This window comes from Lycium barbarum, chromosome 1, assembly GCF_019175385.1.
Source record: "Lycium barbarum isolate Lr01 chromosome 1, ASM1917538v2, whole genome shotgun sequence".
Lineage (NCBI taxonomy): Eukaryota > Viridiplantae > Streptophyta > Magnoliopsida > Solanales > Solanaceae > Lycium > Lycium barbarum.
The window spans coordinates 144,035,257-144,052,397 of record NC_083337.1 but is presented as its reverse complement, the minus strand read 5'-3'; the positions used below and the strand labels follow the sequence as shown (position 1 = coordinate 144,052,397).

At 38.0% G+C, this 17,141-nt stretch overlaps 2 protein-coding genes across 2 annotated transcripts; both read right to left on the bottom strand.

Annotated features, from left to right (window-relative positions):
- Positions 1-209: 209 nt before the first annotated feature.
- On the bottom strand, positions 210-1,025 carry LOC132615471 (uncharacterized). Its single transcript, XM_060330078.1, has 2 exons — positions 699-1,025; positions 210-590 (listed from the first exon to the last, which is right to left on the bottom strand). The coding sequence occupies exons 1-2, from the start codon at positions 1,023-1,025 to the stop codon at positions 210-212; spliced, it is 708 nt and encodes a 235-aa protein (XP_060186061.1).
- A 6,683-nt stretch (positions 1,026-7,708) lies between these two features.
- Positions 7,709-12,802, bottom strand: LOC132641540 (alpha-dioxygenase 2-like). Its single transcript, XM_060358578.1, has 10 exons — positions 12,622-12,802; positions 12,280-12,540; positions 10,801-10,950; positions 10,386-10,519; positions 9,886-10,099; positions 9,626-9,771; positions 8,968-9,195; positions 8,688-8,890; positions 8,349-8,592; positions 7,709-8,262 (listed from the first exon to the last, which is right to left on the bottom strand). The coding sequence occupies exons 1-10, from the start codon at positions 12,712-12,714 to the stop codon at positions 8,037-8,039; spliced, it is 1,899 nt and encodes a 632-aa protein (XP_060214561.1). The 5' UTR covers positions 12,715-12,802; the 3' UTR covers positions 7,709-8,036.
- Positions 12,803-17,141: the final 4,339 nt, after the last annotated feature.

The following is a 17,141-nucleotide window of genomic DNA, read 5'->3' as shown; positions in this document are numbered from 1 at the left end:
CACCCCTATATATAGGGGAAACTTATCCCAAATAGAATGGGATTAGAATCTACTTTTATGGAAATAATTAAATACTAAAACCTAACTAGGATTAAACTAGGAAAGCATGTAAAATAATTGGCAAACTTCTTCCTAATAGAATAAGGAGAAGGTTGCCCCAAAAAGTCACTTTTGTATGTGTGACTTCTCCAACCCAATTTGGGTTGGATTTAATTCCTTTCTTGGGCAGAAACTTCAGCCCCATGTGGGGCCCAATCTTCCTCCTCTTGAGCTTGGACTTGGATCATGAAATATGTATAGTATTTAGCCCATTCTTTTGCATAATTCTTGGACTCGTTCTTGGGCTTTTCTTCCATGATAAGCATCCTTTTGATTTCCAATTGAAGCCCAGCAACCTTGGCTTGCATCTCCTTAGCTTGTGACCTTGACGGCGATCTTCTTAGGGCTTCTATAGCGCCATTCTTGACCATGGAGCTATCATCCCCCTCTTCTTGAAAATAATTCGTCCTCAAATTTAACCCTTCATCAAACAAGGACAAATCAACAACATTGAAAGTAACACTTACTTGATACTCACCAGGCAGGTCCAACTTGTAAGCATTGTCTCCAATTCAATCAAGAACTTTGAAGGGTCCATCGCCTCTAGCATGCAATTTAGACTTCCTTTTAGAAGGAAACCTTTCTTTCCTCATGTGAACCCAAACTGAGTCCCCAGGCTCAAAGATGACTTGTTTTCGTCCTTTGTTTCTTCTCGAAGCAACTTGCTCATTCCTCTTTTCAATGGCCAGTCTAGTTCGCTCATGTATTTTTCTCATCATCTCAGCTTTATTTGTTCCATCAAGACTAGCAACATCATTAGTAGGCAATGGCACTAAATCAAGGGGAGTAAGGGGATTAAAACCATAAACAACTTCAAAAGGAGAAGACCCAGTAGAAGAATGAATAGTTCTATTATATGCAAATTCCACCAAAGGCAAGTGATCCTCCCAAGAAGTTAATTTACCTTTCAAAACAGCCCGCAACATGTTACCTAAAGTTCTATTCACCACCTCAGTTTGCCCATCAGTTTGTGGGTGACAAGAAGTAGAAAACAACAATTTGGTCCCTAGCCTTCCCCAAAGAACACGTCAAAAGTGGCTCAAAAACTTAACATCCCTATCACTAACAATAGTTCTAGGTATTCCATGTAATTTCACAATTTCTTTAACAAACAAATCAGCCACATGAGAAGCATCATTAGTTTTCAAGCATGGAATGAAACGAGCCATCTTAGAGAATCTATCCACCACAACAAAGACACTATCCTTACCATACTTTGTTTTCGGCAAACCTAAGACAAAATCCATAGAGATATCTATCCAAGGTGAAATCGGAACAGGTAAAGGCGTGTACAACCCATGTGGCAAAACCCTAGATTTAGCATGTTTACATTCTAAACATTGTGCACAAAATTTTTCTACATCCTTGCGCATGCCAGGCCAAAAGAAATTTTCAGCAAGTATATCTAAGGTCTTTGGCACTCCAAAATGTCCCATAAGACCCCCGCAATGTGCCTCTTTTACAAAAACCTCACGCAATGAACATATTGGAACACACAACTTATTTTCCTTGAAAAGGAACCCATCACGTACAGTGAACTTCTCAAAGGGTCCCTTCAAACATGCAGCATAAGCAACCCCAAACTCGGAATCATCAAGATACAACCCTTTAATGTGCTCAAATCCCATTAGTTTAGAAGTAAGAGTAGAGACCAGAACGTACCTACGGGATAATGCATCAGCCACCACATTGTCCTTACCTTGCTTGTATGAAATCACATAAGGAAACATCTCAATGAACTCCACCCACTTGGCATGTCGCCTACTCAACTTAGTTTGGCCTTTCAAGTACCTCAATGACTCATGGTCAGTATTTATCACAAACTCACACGGCCACAAATAATGTTGCCAAGTAGCCAAAGCCCTTACCAATGCGTATAACTCACGATCATAAGTAGAATAATTCAATGTAGCTCCACTCAATTTCTCACTAAAATATGCAATAGGCTTAGAATCTTGCATTAAAACAACCACTATACCTTTTCCACTAGCATCACATTCAATTTCAAAGGATTTAGAAAAATCAGGTAATTGCAACAAAGGTGCAGAACACAACTTATCCTTCAAGACATTAAATGCATGGTCTTGTTCATTTCCCCAATTAAAAGCCTTATCCTTTTTTATGACTTCAGTTAATGGTGCAGCAATTGTACTAAAGTCCCTCACAAATCTCCTATAAAAACTAGCAAGTCCATGAAAACTCCTAACTTCCGTCACGCTCTTAGGTGTAGGCCATTCTTTAACTGCTTTAATTTTATCTACATCAACCTCAACACCCTTTGAGCTAACAACAAAACCAAGAAAGATTACTTTATCAACACAAAACGTGCACTTTGACAAATTAGCATACAATTTTTGCTCCCTAAGCACATCAAAAACTAACCTCAAGTGTTCCACATGTTCTTCAAGAGAGGTTGAAAAGATTAGAATATCATCAAAATAGACCACAACAAATTTGCCATGAAAATCCTTAAAGATATGGTTCATTAGTCTCATGAAAGTACTAGGTGCATTAGTTAAACCAAACGGCATCACTAACCACTCATACAAGCCATACTTAGTTTTGAAAGCAGTTTTCCACTCATCTCTGGGATTCATTCGAATTTGGTGGTATCCACTTTTTAAATCAATTTTAGAAAATATTTTAGAACCATGCAATTGGTCAAGCATATCATCTAGACGGGGAATAGGATGGCGATACTTTACCATTATTTTGTTGATGGCGCGACAATCCACACACATCCTCCAAGTACCATCTTTTTTGGGTACCAAAAGCACGGGAACAGAGCACGGGCTCATACTTTCTCTCACAAATCCCTTTTCAAGCAACTCTTCTACTTGTCTTTGTAGTTCCCTTGTTTCATCGGGATTGCTTCTATAAGCAGGCCTATTCGACAATTGAGATCCAAGCACAAAGTCAATTTGATGTTCTATTCCTCTCAAGGGGGTAACCCCTTAGGGATATCCTCAGGAAAGACATCGTCAAAATCCTGCAAAAGTTTTGAAACAACACTAGGCAAAGAAGGAGCTAAATCGTTAGTGTTAATCATAACTTCCCTATATGTAAGCAAGATAATGGGCAACCCCTCTTTTTTTGCAAGTAAACACTCTTTGGCTTTTGCAAAGCTCACTATTTTTTCACCCTTAGCCTCTTTCCTCTCACCAATTCTTTCTTTTTTATCACTCTTTCCCACCTTTTCTTTTCTCTCGTCGCTGCCCTCTCTCTCCTCACGCCTCACTTGATTTTTTTCCTCTCTTATCTTACTTTTTTTTTTTTATCCTTCCCCATGTTTTCCCATTGTTTCTTTCAATCGTTGTTGGTCTTCATACACTTCGGAAGGAGTTAAGGGTGCCAGAATATATTTCTTTCCCTTATGTTCAAGAGAGTACTTATTTCTCCTTCCACAATGGGAAGCATATCTGTCGTATTGCCAGGGCCGTCCCAATAAAATATGACAAACTTGCATTGGTACAACATCACAGAGAACTTCATCAGAATACTCCCCAATAGAAAAATAAATCATGCATGGTTTACTCACCTCGAGCTCTCCACATTCATTCAACCATTGGAGCTTATAATTGGTCTTACGTTTCGTGCATGGAATTCCCAATTTCTCCACCACGTATGCGCTCACCACGTTAGCACAACTACCATTGTCAATTATCATAGAGCAAATTTTACCCTTTATCCCACATCGTGTATGAAAAATATTTTCTCTTTGTGCCTCATCAAGCTCTCCCATATTAATGTTCATAAGATGCCTAACTACCCCCAAAAAAGTTCCCTCAGCATGAGGACCCACATCTCTCTCGTCCTCACTCTCAACACCCTCTTCTTCTTCTTCTCCCTCACTTTTTTCACTCTCATATTCCCCGTTATCTTTAATTAAGATAGTTCTTCTATTTGGACATTCAAACGCCTTATGTCCCCTCCCTTGACATTTGTAACATTGTATCGCACTAGAAGGTGTAGAAGTTTTTGTGTTAAAAGTTTTACCTCCATCTTTGGCCTCCCATTTACCTTTGCCCTTATCATCTTGTGCTTTGGGCAGAGTTTTCTCCTCATGTGTTGGCCATGGCCTCCTTGGAGCTGCAGTAGATCAGCCTTTCCATGAGCTAGCTTGTTGCTTCCTTTTAATCTGTTTTTCTACTTTTTCAGCCAACTCTACCAACTCATCTAAGTTTACATATTGTTGCAATTCTACTCTATCAGCTATTTCTCCATTTAAACCATTAAGAAACCTAGCCATTGTGGCTTCCTCATCTTCATTACAATTTGCTTGGATCATAGCCATAACCATAGACTTAAAGTAATCATCCACAGACTTAGAACCTTGCCTAAGAGTTTGAAGGCGTTGTTGCAGATCTCTTTGAAAGTGTGATGGCACAAAACGCTTTCGCATAACCCTCCTCATCTCGTCCCATGTTGCAACGGGCGGTTCTCCATTGTCTAGTCTGTCTCTGCTATATTTCTTCCACCAACTAGCAGCATAGTCAGAAAATTCAACCACAGCAAGTTTAACCTTCTTACCTTCAGAGTAGTTATGACAGTCAAAGATGGCGTCCACCTTTCTCTCCCAATCAAGGTACAAGTCTGGATCTCTTGTTCCCTTGAAAGCAGGGATTTTCATCTTAATGCTACTAAGATTGTCATCCTCAGCCCTAGCTCGTGGTGCCCTTCTTTCGTTCCTCCTTTGGTAAGCTTCCTCAAATTCGTACTCATTTTCTCCAAACTGATCCTCACCTTGTTGGAATTGAGGAGGTCGAACAGCTTGTCTCCTAACCTGAGGAACCGGATGTTGTTGGATTCTCCGCACATCGGCTATGTTCACCGGATTAGGTGGATTTTGAGCTGCCTCTAACGCTTCAAGTCGAGCGGTAATCATTCTGAGCATCTCGACTAAGTTGTTGTTTTGAGTGCCCACTTCACTCTCCTTTCCTGTTTGAGACATCTTGAAAAAAAATATTAAGGAATAAATATCTCTCAATTCGACTTTTTCCCTCAGTTGATCTCACCCTCTCTTGCCCTTTTCCACTCAAATTACTACCTTTGGCTGGTTCCTTTAGGATTTATATATAAACCGTACTAGCACAATCCTTTAGAAGTAAGATGTAGAAGAAAGAAAAAAAAACTACCAACTCCTAGACGGATTGGGTTTGGCGAGACAAGAAAAAGACCAATTTGTATGAATTTTTTATTTTTTTTTAAATTTCCCCTCTTCTTGGTTTTCCTTCTTGATGTTGGAAAAACAAGAAACACAATAACTATGGAGTTTCTTAATTTGCAAGATTTTTTTTTTTGCCTATATAGCTTTACTATTTTAAGCTACTAAAAGAAAAAGAGAATTTTCGTTTTTTTTTTTTACGAAACTCCCAAGATTATCAAGAACGGAACCTTGATAGCACCGCTCTGATACCACTTGATAAGAATCGGGTTACTTGAACAAAACAAGATTATAATGCGGAAGCGAAAATATGAAGATTAAAGACAAGAATATAAAGATAGGTGAAATTCAAGAATAAAATCCCCAAATTTCAAGATTAAGTGATAAGAACCCTAATTGGTCTTAGTATTCAAAATTAGCGGATTAAGATACTAATAGAGTCAATTCAAGAACTTATATCAAAAGGTGATCTAGACCCCTATTTCGAAGAAATTAGAGACAATAATTAGTATAAGACTAATTACCTTCTTTAATTGACGAATAAGAACCAAAGATATCAAGTACGAATTAATCTTACCTCTTAAAAAGAATCGTTCTTATAAGGTTGCAAGATAAATCCAAAGTAGCCACACAAAGGTGTAAAATAGAGAAACTCTCAATAATAATAATATTTTTTTTGTCTCTTGAAAATAACAAAATCCACCCCTATATATAGGGGAAACTTATCCCAAATAGAATGGGATTAGAATCTACTTTTATGGAAATAATTAAATACTAAAACCTAACTAGGATTAAACTAGGAAAGCATGCAAAATAATTGGCAAATTTCTTCCTAATAGAATAAGGAGAAGGTTGCCCCAAAAAGTCACTTTTGTATGTGTGACTTCTCCAACCCAATTTGGGTTGGATTTAATTCCTTTCTTGGGCAGAAACTTCAGCCCCATGTGGGGCTCAATCTTCCTCCTCTTGAGCTTGGACTTGGATCATGAAATATGTATAGTATTTAGCCCATTCTTTTGCATAATTCTTGGACTCGTTCTTGGGCTTTTCTTCCATGATAAGAATCCTTTTGATTTCCAATTGAAGCCCAGCAACCTTGGCTTGCATCTCCTTAGCTTGTGACCTTGACGACGATCTTCTTAGGGCTTCTATAGCGCCATTCTTGACCATGGAGCTATCAGGGTAATTACAAGCTCATAAATAAAGCCATGGTGAAGCTGTCAATAGCTAGTCTAAAACTAGTGTACTGCATTATTATAATTGGCCTATAAAGTCTATCAATTCCCCTATCTCCCCAATAAAATCTGTTTACACCAAAAATATAAGAAACTAAGACAATTCATCCTAAATTTATGGATGGAGTTGCTTTTGTCTTCAAAAAGTCTTAAATTTCTCTCTTTCCAAGCTATCCACCAAATGCAAACAGGAAATAGCTGCCACCAGTTCTCTTCTCCATTTCTGTTGCCTCTCCCCTGCCAACTGTTGACTAGTTCAAAAATAGTTTTAGGCATGACCCAACTAACACCAAGAATACAAAAGAACATGTACCACACATTTGCAGTTGTCTTGCAATGAATGAGAAGGTGGTCATTTGTTTTCACATATAATTCACAAAGTAGACATCTTGAGAAATCTGATAACCTCTTCTTCCTTGTAGCCTTTCATGTGTATTCAAAAGATGTACATGTACATCTGCTGGCTACTAAGTAAGCAATAATTAACATTGATGCCTGCAAGTTTAGATTTGACTTGTGAAGTTGTTTACATAGTTTTGCAAATGGCTCAGCTGCAGCTAAAGTCCCTCCTCTCACAGCTCATGTGTTTCGTTCTCGGACAACTGCTGTACGTTGAGCCCATAACGATGATAAGAGATTAAAGAATTATATTACAATGCAGAGCAAAAACTGAAGTATATATGACTAATTTTCGTGATCACTTTTAATTTTGTATTAGTCATAAAGATGGAAAGCCTCAAACTTCAACAGCAAAACACTCTGACTACAAAGAGTCCAATATGAAACTTTTTCTTCTAGAGTTGGACTCTTTTAGTAAACATAGAGTAAACTAACTGAGAAATGATTTTGCTTGTAATTGGCTCTACTTAATATTTCAGCGGAAATACATATTTACATTAACCAAATAGTGGAAATTTTTTAGATGTAATTAACCACTATTTTTTTTAATAGTGGAAAATTTTCATTAACCACTATTTTTTTATTTTTTTTAATAGTGGAAAAATTTCAGATGTAAAATAGTACCTAGCATATTTACATTAACCAAATAAATACATTATACATATCTTTGCAGAACTTTTATCACTAAACCATAGTAAATTAATATACATTCTCACCCCCAATTTATAACTTAACCATAATAAATTAGTATGATTTGGTGTAAAACAAGTGCAAATAAGCTTTACACAAATTAAGCTTCCTTATACAAATAAATATGTCAAGTTCAACTTGGTGAGGAAACCATTTATTTCCTACAGTCATTAGATAGAAAATAGTTGAATAAAACTTGCATAAATAAACAAGTGCATACACTAATACATTATTCCACTAATTACCCTAAGTATGCTACAAATCTAGGCCTCCATAGACTACGTCGTAGTTAGGGCAGTCAAACCAACTCTGGTCTAAGCTCCTGGTGATTTATTCATCTGACTGTAAACTAGGGCCACGTTCTATTATACATGTAAACTTAGCTATGTCTTTTACATATTCATCTCATACAAAGGTCACAAAAAGTTCAGATTCAACCTAATATAATATTAGGTTGCTGGTCTCAAATAGAGAGGTAAGTAATGTCTAGGATCTGGATCCGAACTCCACACTGAGAATGTACTTGTGCATCTCATGTATTTCTTTGTCATTTCAGGAAAGTGTCGATCGATAACATCCTTTAATGTCTCTGTCTTGTCAACCCATTCGAAGCCCTTCTCTGTGTAGGTTTGCGGATTGAAATCAGTAGTGAAGAATCTGTCAGCTTCTAGCCTCCTGGAAAACAAAAAACATAGCCGCACGAATTAGCATGAAAATCAATTACTCAAACTATGATCACTAGACTCATTGACTTTGCATACCTTGAAGCAATGAGCAGAAATATAAAGAAGGCAGTTTCACTAATGGCGAAGCCTTTGATTTTCTTCTCCGCGTGTAGACCAACTTGCAGATCAAGTTTCTCAACATCATCGCCATATACTTCTTGTAGAGCCTCGATTACTTCTTCATCATCTGTTAAATCTTCCCACTTGCTAATTGGTACCATCAACAAGTTCCTTCTGAACTCATTGTACCGCGGAATTCCCCTCTCTCTATCTCTATAAACTGTTCAATTAGAAAGTTAGCATGTAATGTCAAGATAAGATGGAAAAAATGCAAATGAAAGTACTAGGACTAAGTGAGGGATAAATTAAACATACTATCCAAGGCGGCCATGTCAATTAAATCAGGTCTATCATCTCCATCGATATCATGAGGAACAAGGTTCCTCATCCACGATGGATAATTCCACAACGTAGCAGCTCCGCATGATTGATGACCCATCGATACCAGCATCTGCTCCATACCAATTTTGGACAAGCTCTTTTCACCCTCTTTCCCAATCATTTCTGTCATCGGAATCCTGATCAAATCAGACAGTTAGAAATACATATATCCTACAATTTGCTTATATGCAAAGTGTGGAATTGGATAACATACTCTTTTTGAATAGGCAAGGATTTGTCTTCTGATGTAGTCGACTTCAAGTCCCTCAGAACAATCGTGTCAGGTAAAAGTGAGTGCATTCTGTAGACGCTAACAAACTCTTCGGTTAATGAGTAGGGAGTACCGTGATCTCTGGGCCTTTTAAGACCAACTAATCCACTCAGTACTGGTCCAAACTTGGGTCCTAACAAATTCTTGATTTTCTTCCCCAAAAGGCCATACCTGAATCAGATTAGGCTTTGTTAGTTAACATTATAGTTAATGTTAGCCATTCAGTACTTTAGCCTACTCCAGTGGCGGAGCCACCTAGAGCCTTAAACTCCCTCGGCGGAAAAAAAACATTGTTTTTACAAGGTTAAAATTATTTTTTATGTATACATAGTAGATGTTGAACCCCCTTAGGCTTCTTCATATGTTTACTTTTTTACATTTTGAACCCCCTCGATGTAAATCCTGACTCTGCCACTGGCCTATTCCATGTAGGATATGCTGTCTTATACTAAGTTGATCCTCAAAAATTGTTAGATAGTCCAAAAACGCAGTATTTTTTAGGGATCAGAATCAGACACAGGTGCGATGACAATATTGGAGGATCTGGGCAACATAGATTTTATTTAGTACAAATAGTTGTACTTAGCACCACTGGGCTTACCAGTTGATCCTCGTTCCTGCCTCTAGAGTATCAGTTTTAACAAGCTCAAGCGAAAAATCAATGCTATGGATTTTAGCAATCACTGCTGAAGTTATCAATCTTGCATGTCGGTACAACGTTTCATCATCAAATTCAGGGTAATGTTCCTGACCAAAAAAAAAAAAAAAACAAGAAGAAGATTTTAAACAAACTCATTTTCTTCCACGAAGTAAACTTCACATTTCCGTATAGCAAATATAACCATAGAAAAGAGAACCTACTTTAAGCATATCACATATGGCATTATGTTCCTTCACAAACAAGGCCTGCAAGAGAGAGTAGCCTGCCCAATGGTTTCGGACATCTCCGGATATTGGAATGCCTTTATCATCATGTTCAAGAAGTCCATCCCTTGAGACCCTGAGCTTTCCGTCTTTAAATGTTCTCACCCTAATCATGCCCCCTTCGTTGTTGCCATATATTACACTCCCATCCCTAACAAAACAGCAGGAACATATCTAATCCATCAGCACTTTTAGCATACTACTAAGCAGCACTTTGATATAGTATTTCATCGACTTCACTATCGATTTTAATTGACTCTATTTTGCTCGATTGAACATAACATGCAATACTGCCATTCGATTGTGGGAGTATTCATGCTTTGGTAAATTTATGACTGTTTTAGATTTTAGGATGAAGGGGTATGGACTAATCACAATAGTTCAGAGAGAATCTCAAGGTTTATCTGTGGGAATATAGAGTTTTTGAGTCTACTCACCACCATGGGGTCCTTGAATTCAAATGCCCAAACTTCAAATCAGGTGAACCTGTGGGAAGTTTTTTGGTCTTAAGGAACTTAAATGACTTCAACGGACACCCTGCTGCAACGTCCTGAGGAGCTTTAAGCTCCATCTGTCAAAAAATTTGTGTTAGATAAACAGAAAACACACCTTGAGTCTTTGACCATGACGAATATCTAATTCTTTAAGTTCATATGGCCCACAATTGACCTTTTAATCTCCTCCAGTTCTAACAAATTGGAAAATAAAAACAGTGATCTCTTCTTTACAATCTTCAAGAACTTTCCTTAATATCAACTCTGACAAGTTAATAACAGAAAATGACAACTTTTGCCTGTTATTGCAACAAATGATGAATTCTTTCATGCCTATATTTTTGCAAGAACTAGGTACCTGTTCAGTGTCCTCCATATGGTCAATCCAATCATGGATCATAAATTGCACCCACGCGCACCCTATCATGTTGAATTGGCACCCGCAATCTGTGTACTTTCTTCTTTCAAAGAGCTTCGCAGCCACTGTTACAGGGTGAGGTTCCAGCAGCTGCATAATCAAACGATATTGTCACAAGTGAATGAGAGATCTCAAGCTATAAATTTCAGATCAGTGTTTTAAAAGGCAGTTCTGGGACTCGCCTCGGGGCTCGCCCCGGGGCGGGGCACTAGCAAAATGCCCCAGGGCTCACGTGCGGGGCTTAATTCCTGCGAGCCTTACGCCCTAAGCGCCCGATTGTACGCCCTAAACACGCCTAACGCCCAACGCTCGGGGCTCGCCTAACAGTTCTTACACAATTATATGTTAAATTCCTTAATTAAAACCGTTGACCCTCATAAATCTTTAAGAAATGATTGATACTTAATAATTTTTCATTTACCGAAATAAGAAGATTGGGTATAGCTCAAATAACAAGTTGTAGTATTGCATATTTACTATATGAGAACATCGTGAGGGTGAATATCACTTAATATTTCTTTTAAGAATACTTAACCGAATTGTGAATTTTCACTTGTCATTGGTCTTTTGTCATATGTGTCAAAATTATCATATTTTATTATTTCTCTATTTGAAAGTAATTTTATTTTTATTCATGAAAGAGTTACGTTTCAATTATAATACTGATAAAGTTGTTTATAGGGAGATACAATGAATAGTATGTTAGTAATATTGTTTTAACAAATTGTGATTTTTTCATTGTTTGAAAGTTAAGATGTTAGAGTTGATTTACATTTCATAATAGCTTTTATTTTATTATATTGTTTATACTTGTAAGGTTATATATATATATTTTTTTTTTTTTTCTTTTATTTTTTATGTAATTTTACCTATTTAAAAATATTTATTATAATTATATTATTTTATGAAATACAAAAAATTAAATACCCATGGGGCTTACGCCCCGTGCCTCGGGGCTTACGCCCCTGCCTTTTTAAACACTGTTTCAGATAGGGATACGACTAAGGCACATTTATTGGACCATGCTAATTAGCTATCCGAAAAGATCAGCACAAAGAATTGAAATAGGTTCAACTGACTAATTTGCACACCCAACCTGTGAACAGAAAACTGAAATATCTAGTACAATCAGACCTCTCTATAACAACCATCTTCTATAACATCATTTCACTATAGCGGCCAAGTTTTTTTTTATTATTATTTTAACCAATTTTTTCATGTTATGTTGTATTAAATGTTTCTCGGCATTTGGCTATAGCAACCAGAAAATATCTATACAAACGACGCCGTTATAGAGAAGTCTGATTGGTATACGTAAATGGAAGTTGAAACTATCAAATAGAGCTTAGGCAGGGACAGAAAGCTGCTAATTTTCCATGATTTAATTAGCAAGGCATAATTGATTGCATTTTAGCTTACCCCATAAGTTGAAGTTGATGGTGGCATGTTGCGGCCAAAGAAGGTTCCTTGACTGCCAACTAAATGATCTACAGGATTATTGCACGTACCATCAGCAGTTCGATAGCTAAACTCTTGTGTGTCATATTTCTTGCCATTAACTTTTCCTACATGTAATAAGTTGTATCGCTGGTGCAAGTGTCTTCTCATCCCTAAGTAAGCAGCCCCGAGTAACACGGGTAATCTATGCCATAGATCAAACTTGTCTACAAGATGTACCACCTGATATATAAAAATGAATGAGCATTAGCTAAAGCAACATCACATGTGCACGGTTAAAAGAGGAGAACAGAGGACACTAACATAGAACAAAATTGTGTCGAACAGAGACATCTTTGCAACAACATGTTGGAGTTGAGGATGAACGAAGGCTGGAAGAGAAATTGAGAATGCCATGAGAGTTTTCTAGCAGCTGAGCTGTCAAAGAAAAAACTAAAGGATTCAAAAGATGTGTTATGAAGATTGAGAGGGAAGGTGCACAGTATTTAAAAATGTTGAACCTGTGCAAATTTGTTCTGTTTCATGTCATTCAATTTGCTCCTACAGTAGGTCCAATCAAGATTGAAGCAGTCAACGGTCTTTAATTAATATTTTTATATTATATAAGTACACAAGTGTCCAATAGCTTATATGGTATTCCATCCGTCTCATATTATTTGTTCACTTTTTCTTTTACACACTCTTTAAGAACTCATAAATAAAAGTGTAGTTTTATTACATTACCCCTTATCTCTCTCCAATTAATTGCATTTTAATCATAATTTGTTACTTTAAAAAATAATTAATGTTAAGGGCAAAGTAGAAAAAACTTAATTAATGTTATTTTGATTTTGTAAATGAATAAATATTTTGGGACGGATATTTATAATAATGTGGACAACTAATATGGGACGGAGGGAGTAGATCGTTAACGAACTTGGCAACTACTACTCGAGTTAAGTTTCACCGCAAAAAAAATCTTGGAACTGATGTGGAACATATTTAGTTCATGAATCAATAAGGATTAGCAGTAAACATCCAAAAAGACCTTTCTTTTGAATGATAGAATAAGCTAGAACATAATTACTCGTACATCAGAAACATTCTTTTCGTTTCATATTCAGAGTAGTTAACTGCCCATAAAAGATGATCTTAAAGCAAAATAAGAGCATCTACTCAAAACATCACCCTCTTATGCTGCTTCCATGTCCCGTAACCCCTCAAAGTCGGACCTCGTGTACAAGTTATGGGTTCATCCAAACTCAGTTATTTTGGCTCAGTAATTTTGAAAAGTCCGCTAAAAAAATATTTATACATAAAGTTTAAATTTTGGATCTGTCTATGGCCTCCACCATTCCCCTTCCTAAACAAAATGGTAACAATTACAACAAATCAAACTCCTTTAGAAGAAAAAAACACTACTAGTGATGCAAGTAGTCCGAAATAAATGGAGAGAATCATGAGATCTCAGGTTAAATCTCAATATAAGAAAAAAACATATTAGGTGATTTCATATCATCTGTCAAGCCTCGATGGGTCGAGTTACCCAATATTTGTGCTTGTGGAAGGTAGCAGGTACTAACAAGCTAGCCCGAACACCACCGTGTACCAACAAAAAAAAAGTTATTGGTAAAATAGCATAGAAAATTACCTCCAAAAGATGCAGTTGAAGACTAAGCAAAGCCAGCATCACTTCCTACGTCTGCCCACATGCCCACATGATGCCAATAACAAAACAAGAAATTCCCAGGCCTAATTGGTGCTAAATTATGCGTGAAATCAATGATCTTTACTAATTACTCATCCTCGTACAAAGTTCACTTAATAAAACGTGCAATTCTACAACAGTTACTTGCAAGGGCGGATTTAGAGGATGACGAGGGTGTTCAAAACACAACAACAACAACAATAACATACCCAGTGAAATTCCATAATGTGAGGTCTGGGGAGGGTAAGTGTATGCAGACCTTATCCCTATCTCGGAAGATAAGGACGATGTTTCCGAGAGACTCTCAGCTCAAGAGAAAACATGATGAGAAAAGGTAAGATAAGCACAAGCAGTTCAAAGCAATATGAAAATGAAACTAACGAAAGCGAAAAAGTTATGATAAAGCAGTCTGGGAAAATGAAGCAGTAGCTATCACAGATAAATAAGATAATCGAAGTACAAGAAACAACATATAGTAGCAAGAATCAAAGGACAATAGACTATAGATCAAAATTGCGACTACTTGTACGAAGGGATACTTGGGACTACCTACTAGCCTTCTATCCTAATCTGAGTCCTCCATTACCTTCTATCTAACATCATGTCCTCGGTAAGCTAGAACTGCGTCATGTCTTATCTAAGCACCTCTCCCCAATACTTCTTCGGCCTACCTCTACCTCTTCTGAAACCGTCTATAGCCAACCTCTCACACCTCCACACAGGGGCATATGTGTCTCTCCTCCTCACATGCCCAAACCATCTCAGCCTCGCTTCCCGCATTTTGTCCTCCACCGATGCCACTCCCACCTTATCCCGGATATCTTCAATCCTAATCCTATCTCGCCTGGTGTGCCCACACATCTATCGCAACATTTAATCCTATCTCGCCTAGTGTGCCCACACATCCATCGCAACATTCTCATTTCCGCAACTTTTATCTTTTGGATGTGAGAGTTCTTGACTGCCCAAAACGCTGCCCCCAAAGTAGGTCTCATGACCACTTTGTAAAACCTGCCTTTAAGTTTTGGTGGCACCTTCTTATCACACAACACTCCTAAAGCAAGCCTCCATTTCATCCATCCTCCACCAATACGATGTGAGACATCATCGTCAATATCCCCATTTTCTTATATAACAGACCCAAGATATTTAAAACTTCATTTCTTTTGGATGGCCTGGGTACCAAACCTCACTTCCACGAAAGCATCATGTGTCACATCACTGAACTTGCACTCCGTGTACTCCATCTTGGTCCTACTCAACTTGAACCCTTTAGATTCCAGAGTTTGTCTCCAAACCTCCAGCTTAGCATTCACTCTGCTGCATGTCTCGTCAATCAAGACTATGTCATCCGCGAATAACATACACCATGGCGCCTTACCTCACCTTGAATTTGCCGCGTCAAACCATCTCTCACCAAGGCAAATAAAAATAGGCTAAGAGCTGATCCCTGGCGCAACCGCATCTCCACCTGGAAGTGTTCCGAGTCTCCTCACACTGTCCTTACCCTAGTCTTGGCTCCCTCATCATGTCCTTGATTGCCCTAATGTATGCTACAGGTACACCTTTAGCCTCCAAGCATTTCCGTAAAACCTCTTTTGGCACTTTATCGTAGGCCATTTCTAGGTCGATGAAAACCATGTGTAAGTCCCTCTTCCTCTTCCTATACTGCTCCACCAGACTCTTCACAAGATGAATATCTTCTATAGTTGAACGCTCCGGCATGAATCTGAACTGGTTCTCTGAAATGGACATGCCTCTTCTCACCCTCATCTCCACCACCATTTTCCACACTTTCATAGTGTGTCATAGTAGCTTGATCCCTCTATAGTTGTTGCAACTTTGAATATCACCCTTGTTCTTGTACACAGGAACCATCATAATCCACCTCCATAGCATCTTCACCTCTTAAAAATATATTAAACAATCCAGTCAACCACTCCAAACCTGCCCTTCTTGTACTCTTTCAAAACTCCCCAGGGATCTCGTCAGGCCTGGTCGCTCTTCCCTTATGCATCCTACTGTTTTTGCCCCCGAAACAGCCAATTTCACTTATTTTCCCGCAATCTTATACCTTTCCCTATTCGTTTGCTTCTCCTCATCGTCTTTGCTGTCTACTAATTTCGCGTACGCCACCTTTTTTGCTTCCACCTTCCCTTGGACTTCTCCATTTCACCACCAGTCCCCTGGTTGCCCACCACGACGACCTCTCGAGACTCTGAGTACATCTCTAGCTGCTTCCCTAATGCAACTAGGCGTCCTATCCCACATACTGCTCGTGTCCCCCCTACTCTCCCAAGCCCCCATAGCCATCAGCTTCTCCCCCATCTCCTGGCTACTAGACAGAGTCAGACTACCCCACCTGATCTTCAGCCGGTCATCCACGATCCTCTTTTTCTTTTTTATCATAATCTCCAAATCCATCACCAAGAGCTTACCCTCGATAAAAAATTACAATGTATATATAGGGTAGATTTTCTGTGTTTATGTACATATATTGTGTTTATGTACATATATTAACTTTTGGATACCCTGAACAAATACAAAAGGTTAGCTCAAGCGGTTCAGGGTGTTCAAAATTTTCTCTAGCGTCCTAGATTCGATTCCATTAACAACGTTATTTTTTATATTTAGCTTTTGTTGTTTTTTCCAAACTCCCTAAATGAAAATCCTGAATCCGCCACTAGTTACTTGGGAAGGTTTAATTGTTTTGGAACAGTAAACACAGACGCTTTTCTCACTCTGGGCAATGTGATTATGGAATGCAAGAAAGTGTAAGGTTTGTTAATTATAGTAAAGTTGGAAGCTATATCGATCTGTCTACTTTTTCTTTCTAAAAGTAAGATCTTATCGAGATTCAAAGTGAAGTTGAAGTGACGCTTTCACAACACGTCCACAATATTCCAAATTAACCAAACCCCATATGGGGTCTCTTCCTTGTTGCCCTTTTCTCAGTAGAAACTGCATTTCCCCGCAGCACTATATGTTACAACTATTCTACCTAAGTTAATTATCATAGCTCAATAATGGAGTAAACTTTTTTTTTTGGTTCGATTTCCAGCCCAAATATCAAATTTCAAATATATCACATGTGATACTATAACAACAAAACCATCACAAAGAATGATCAAGATAA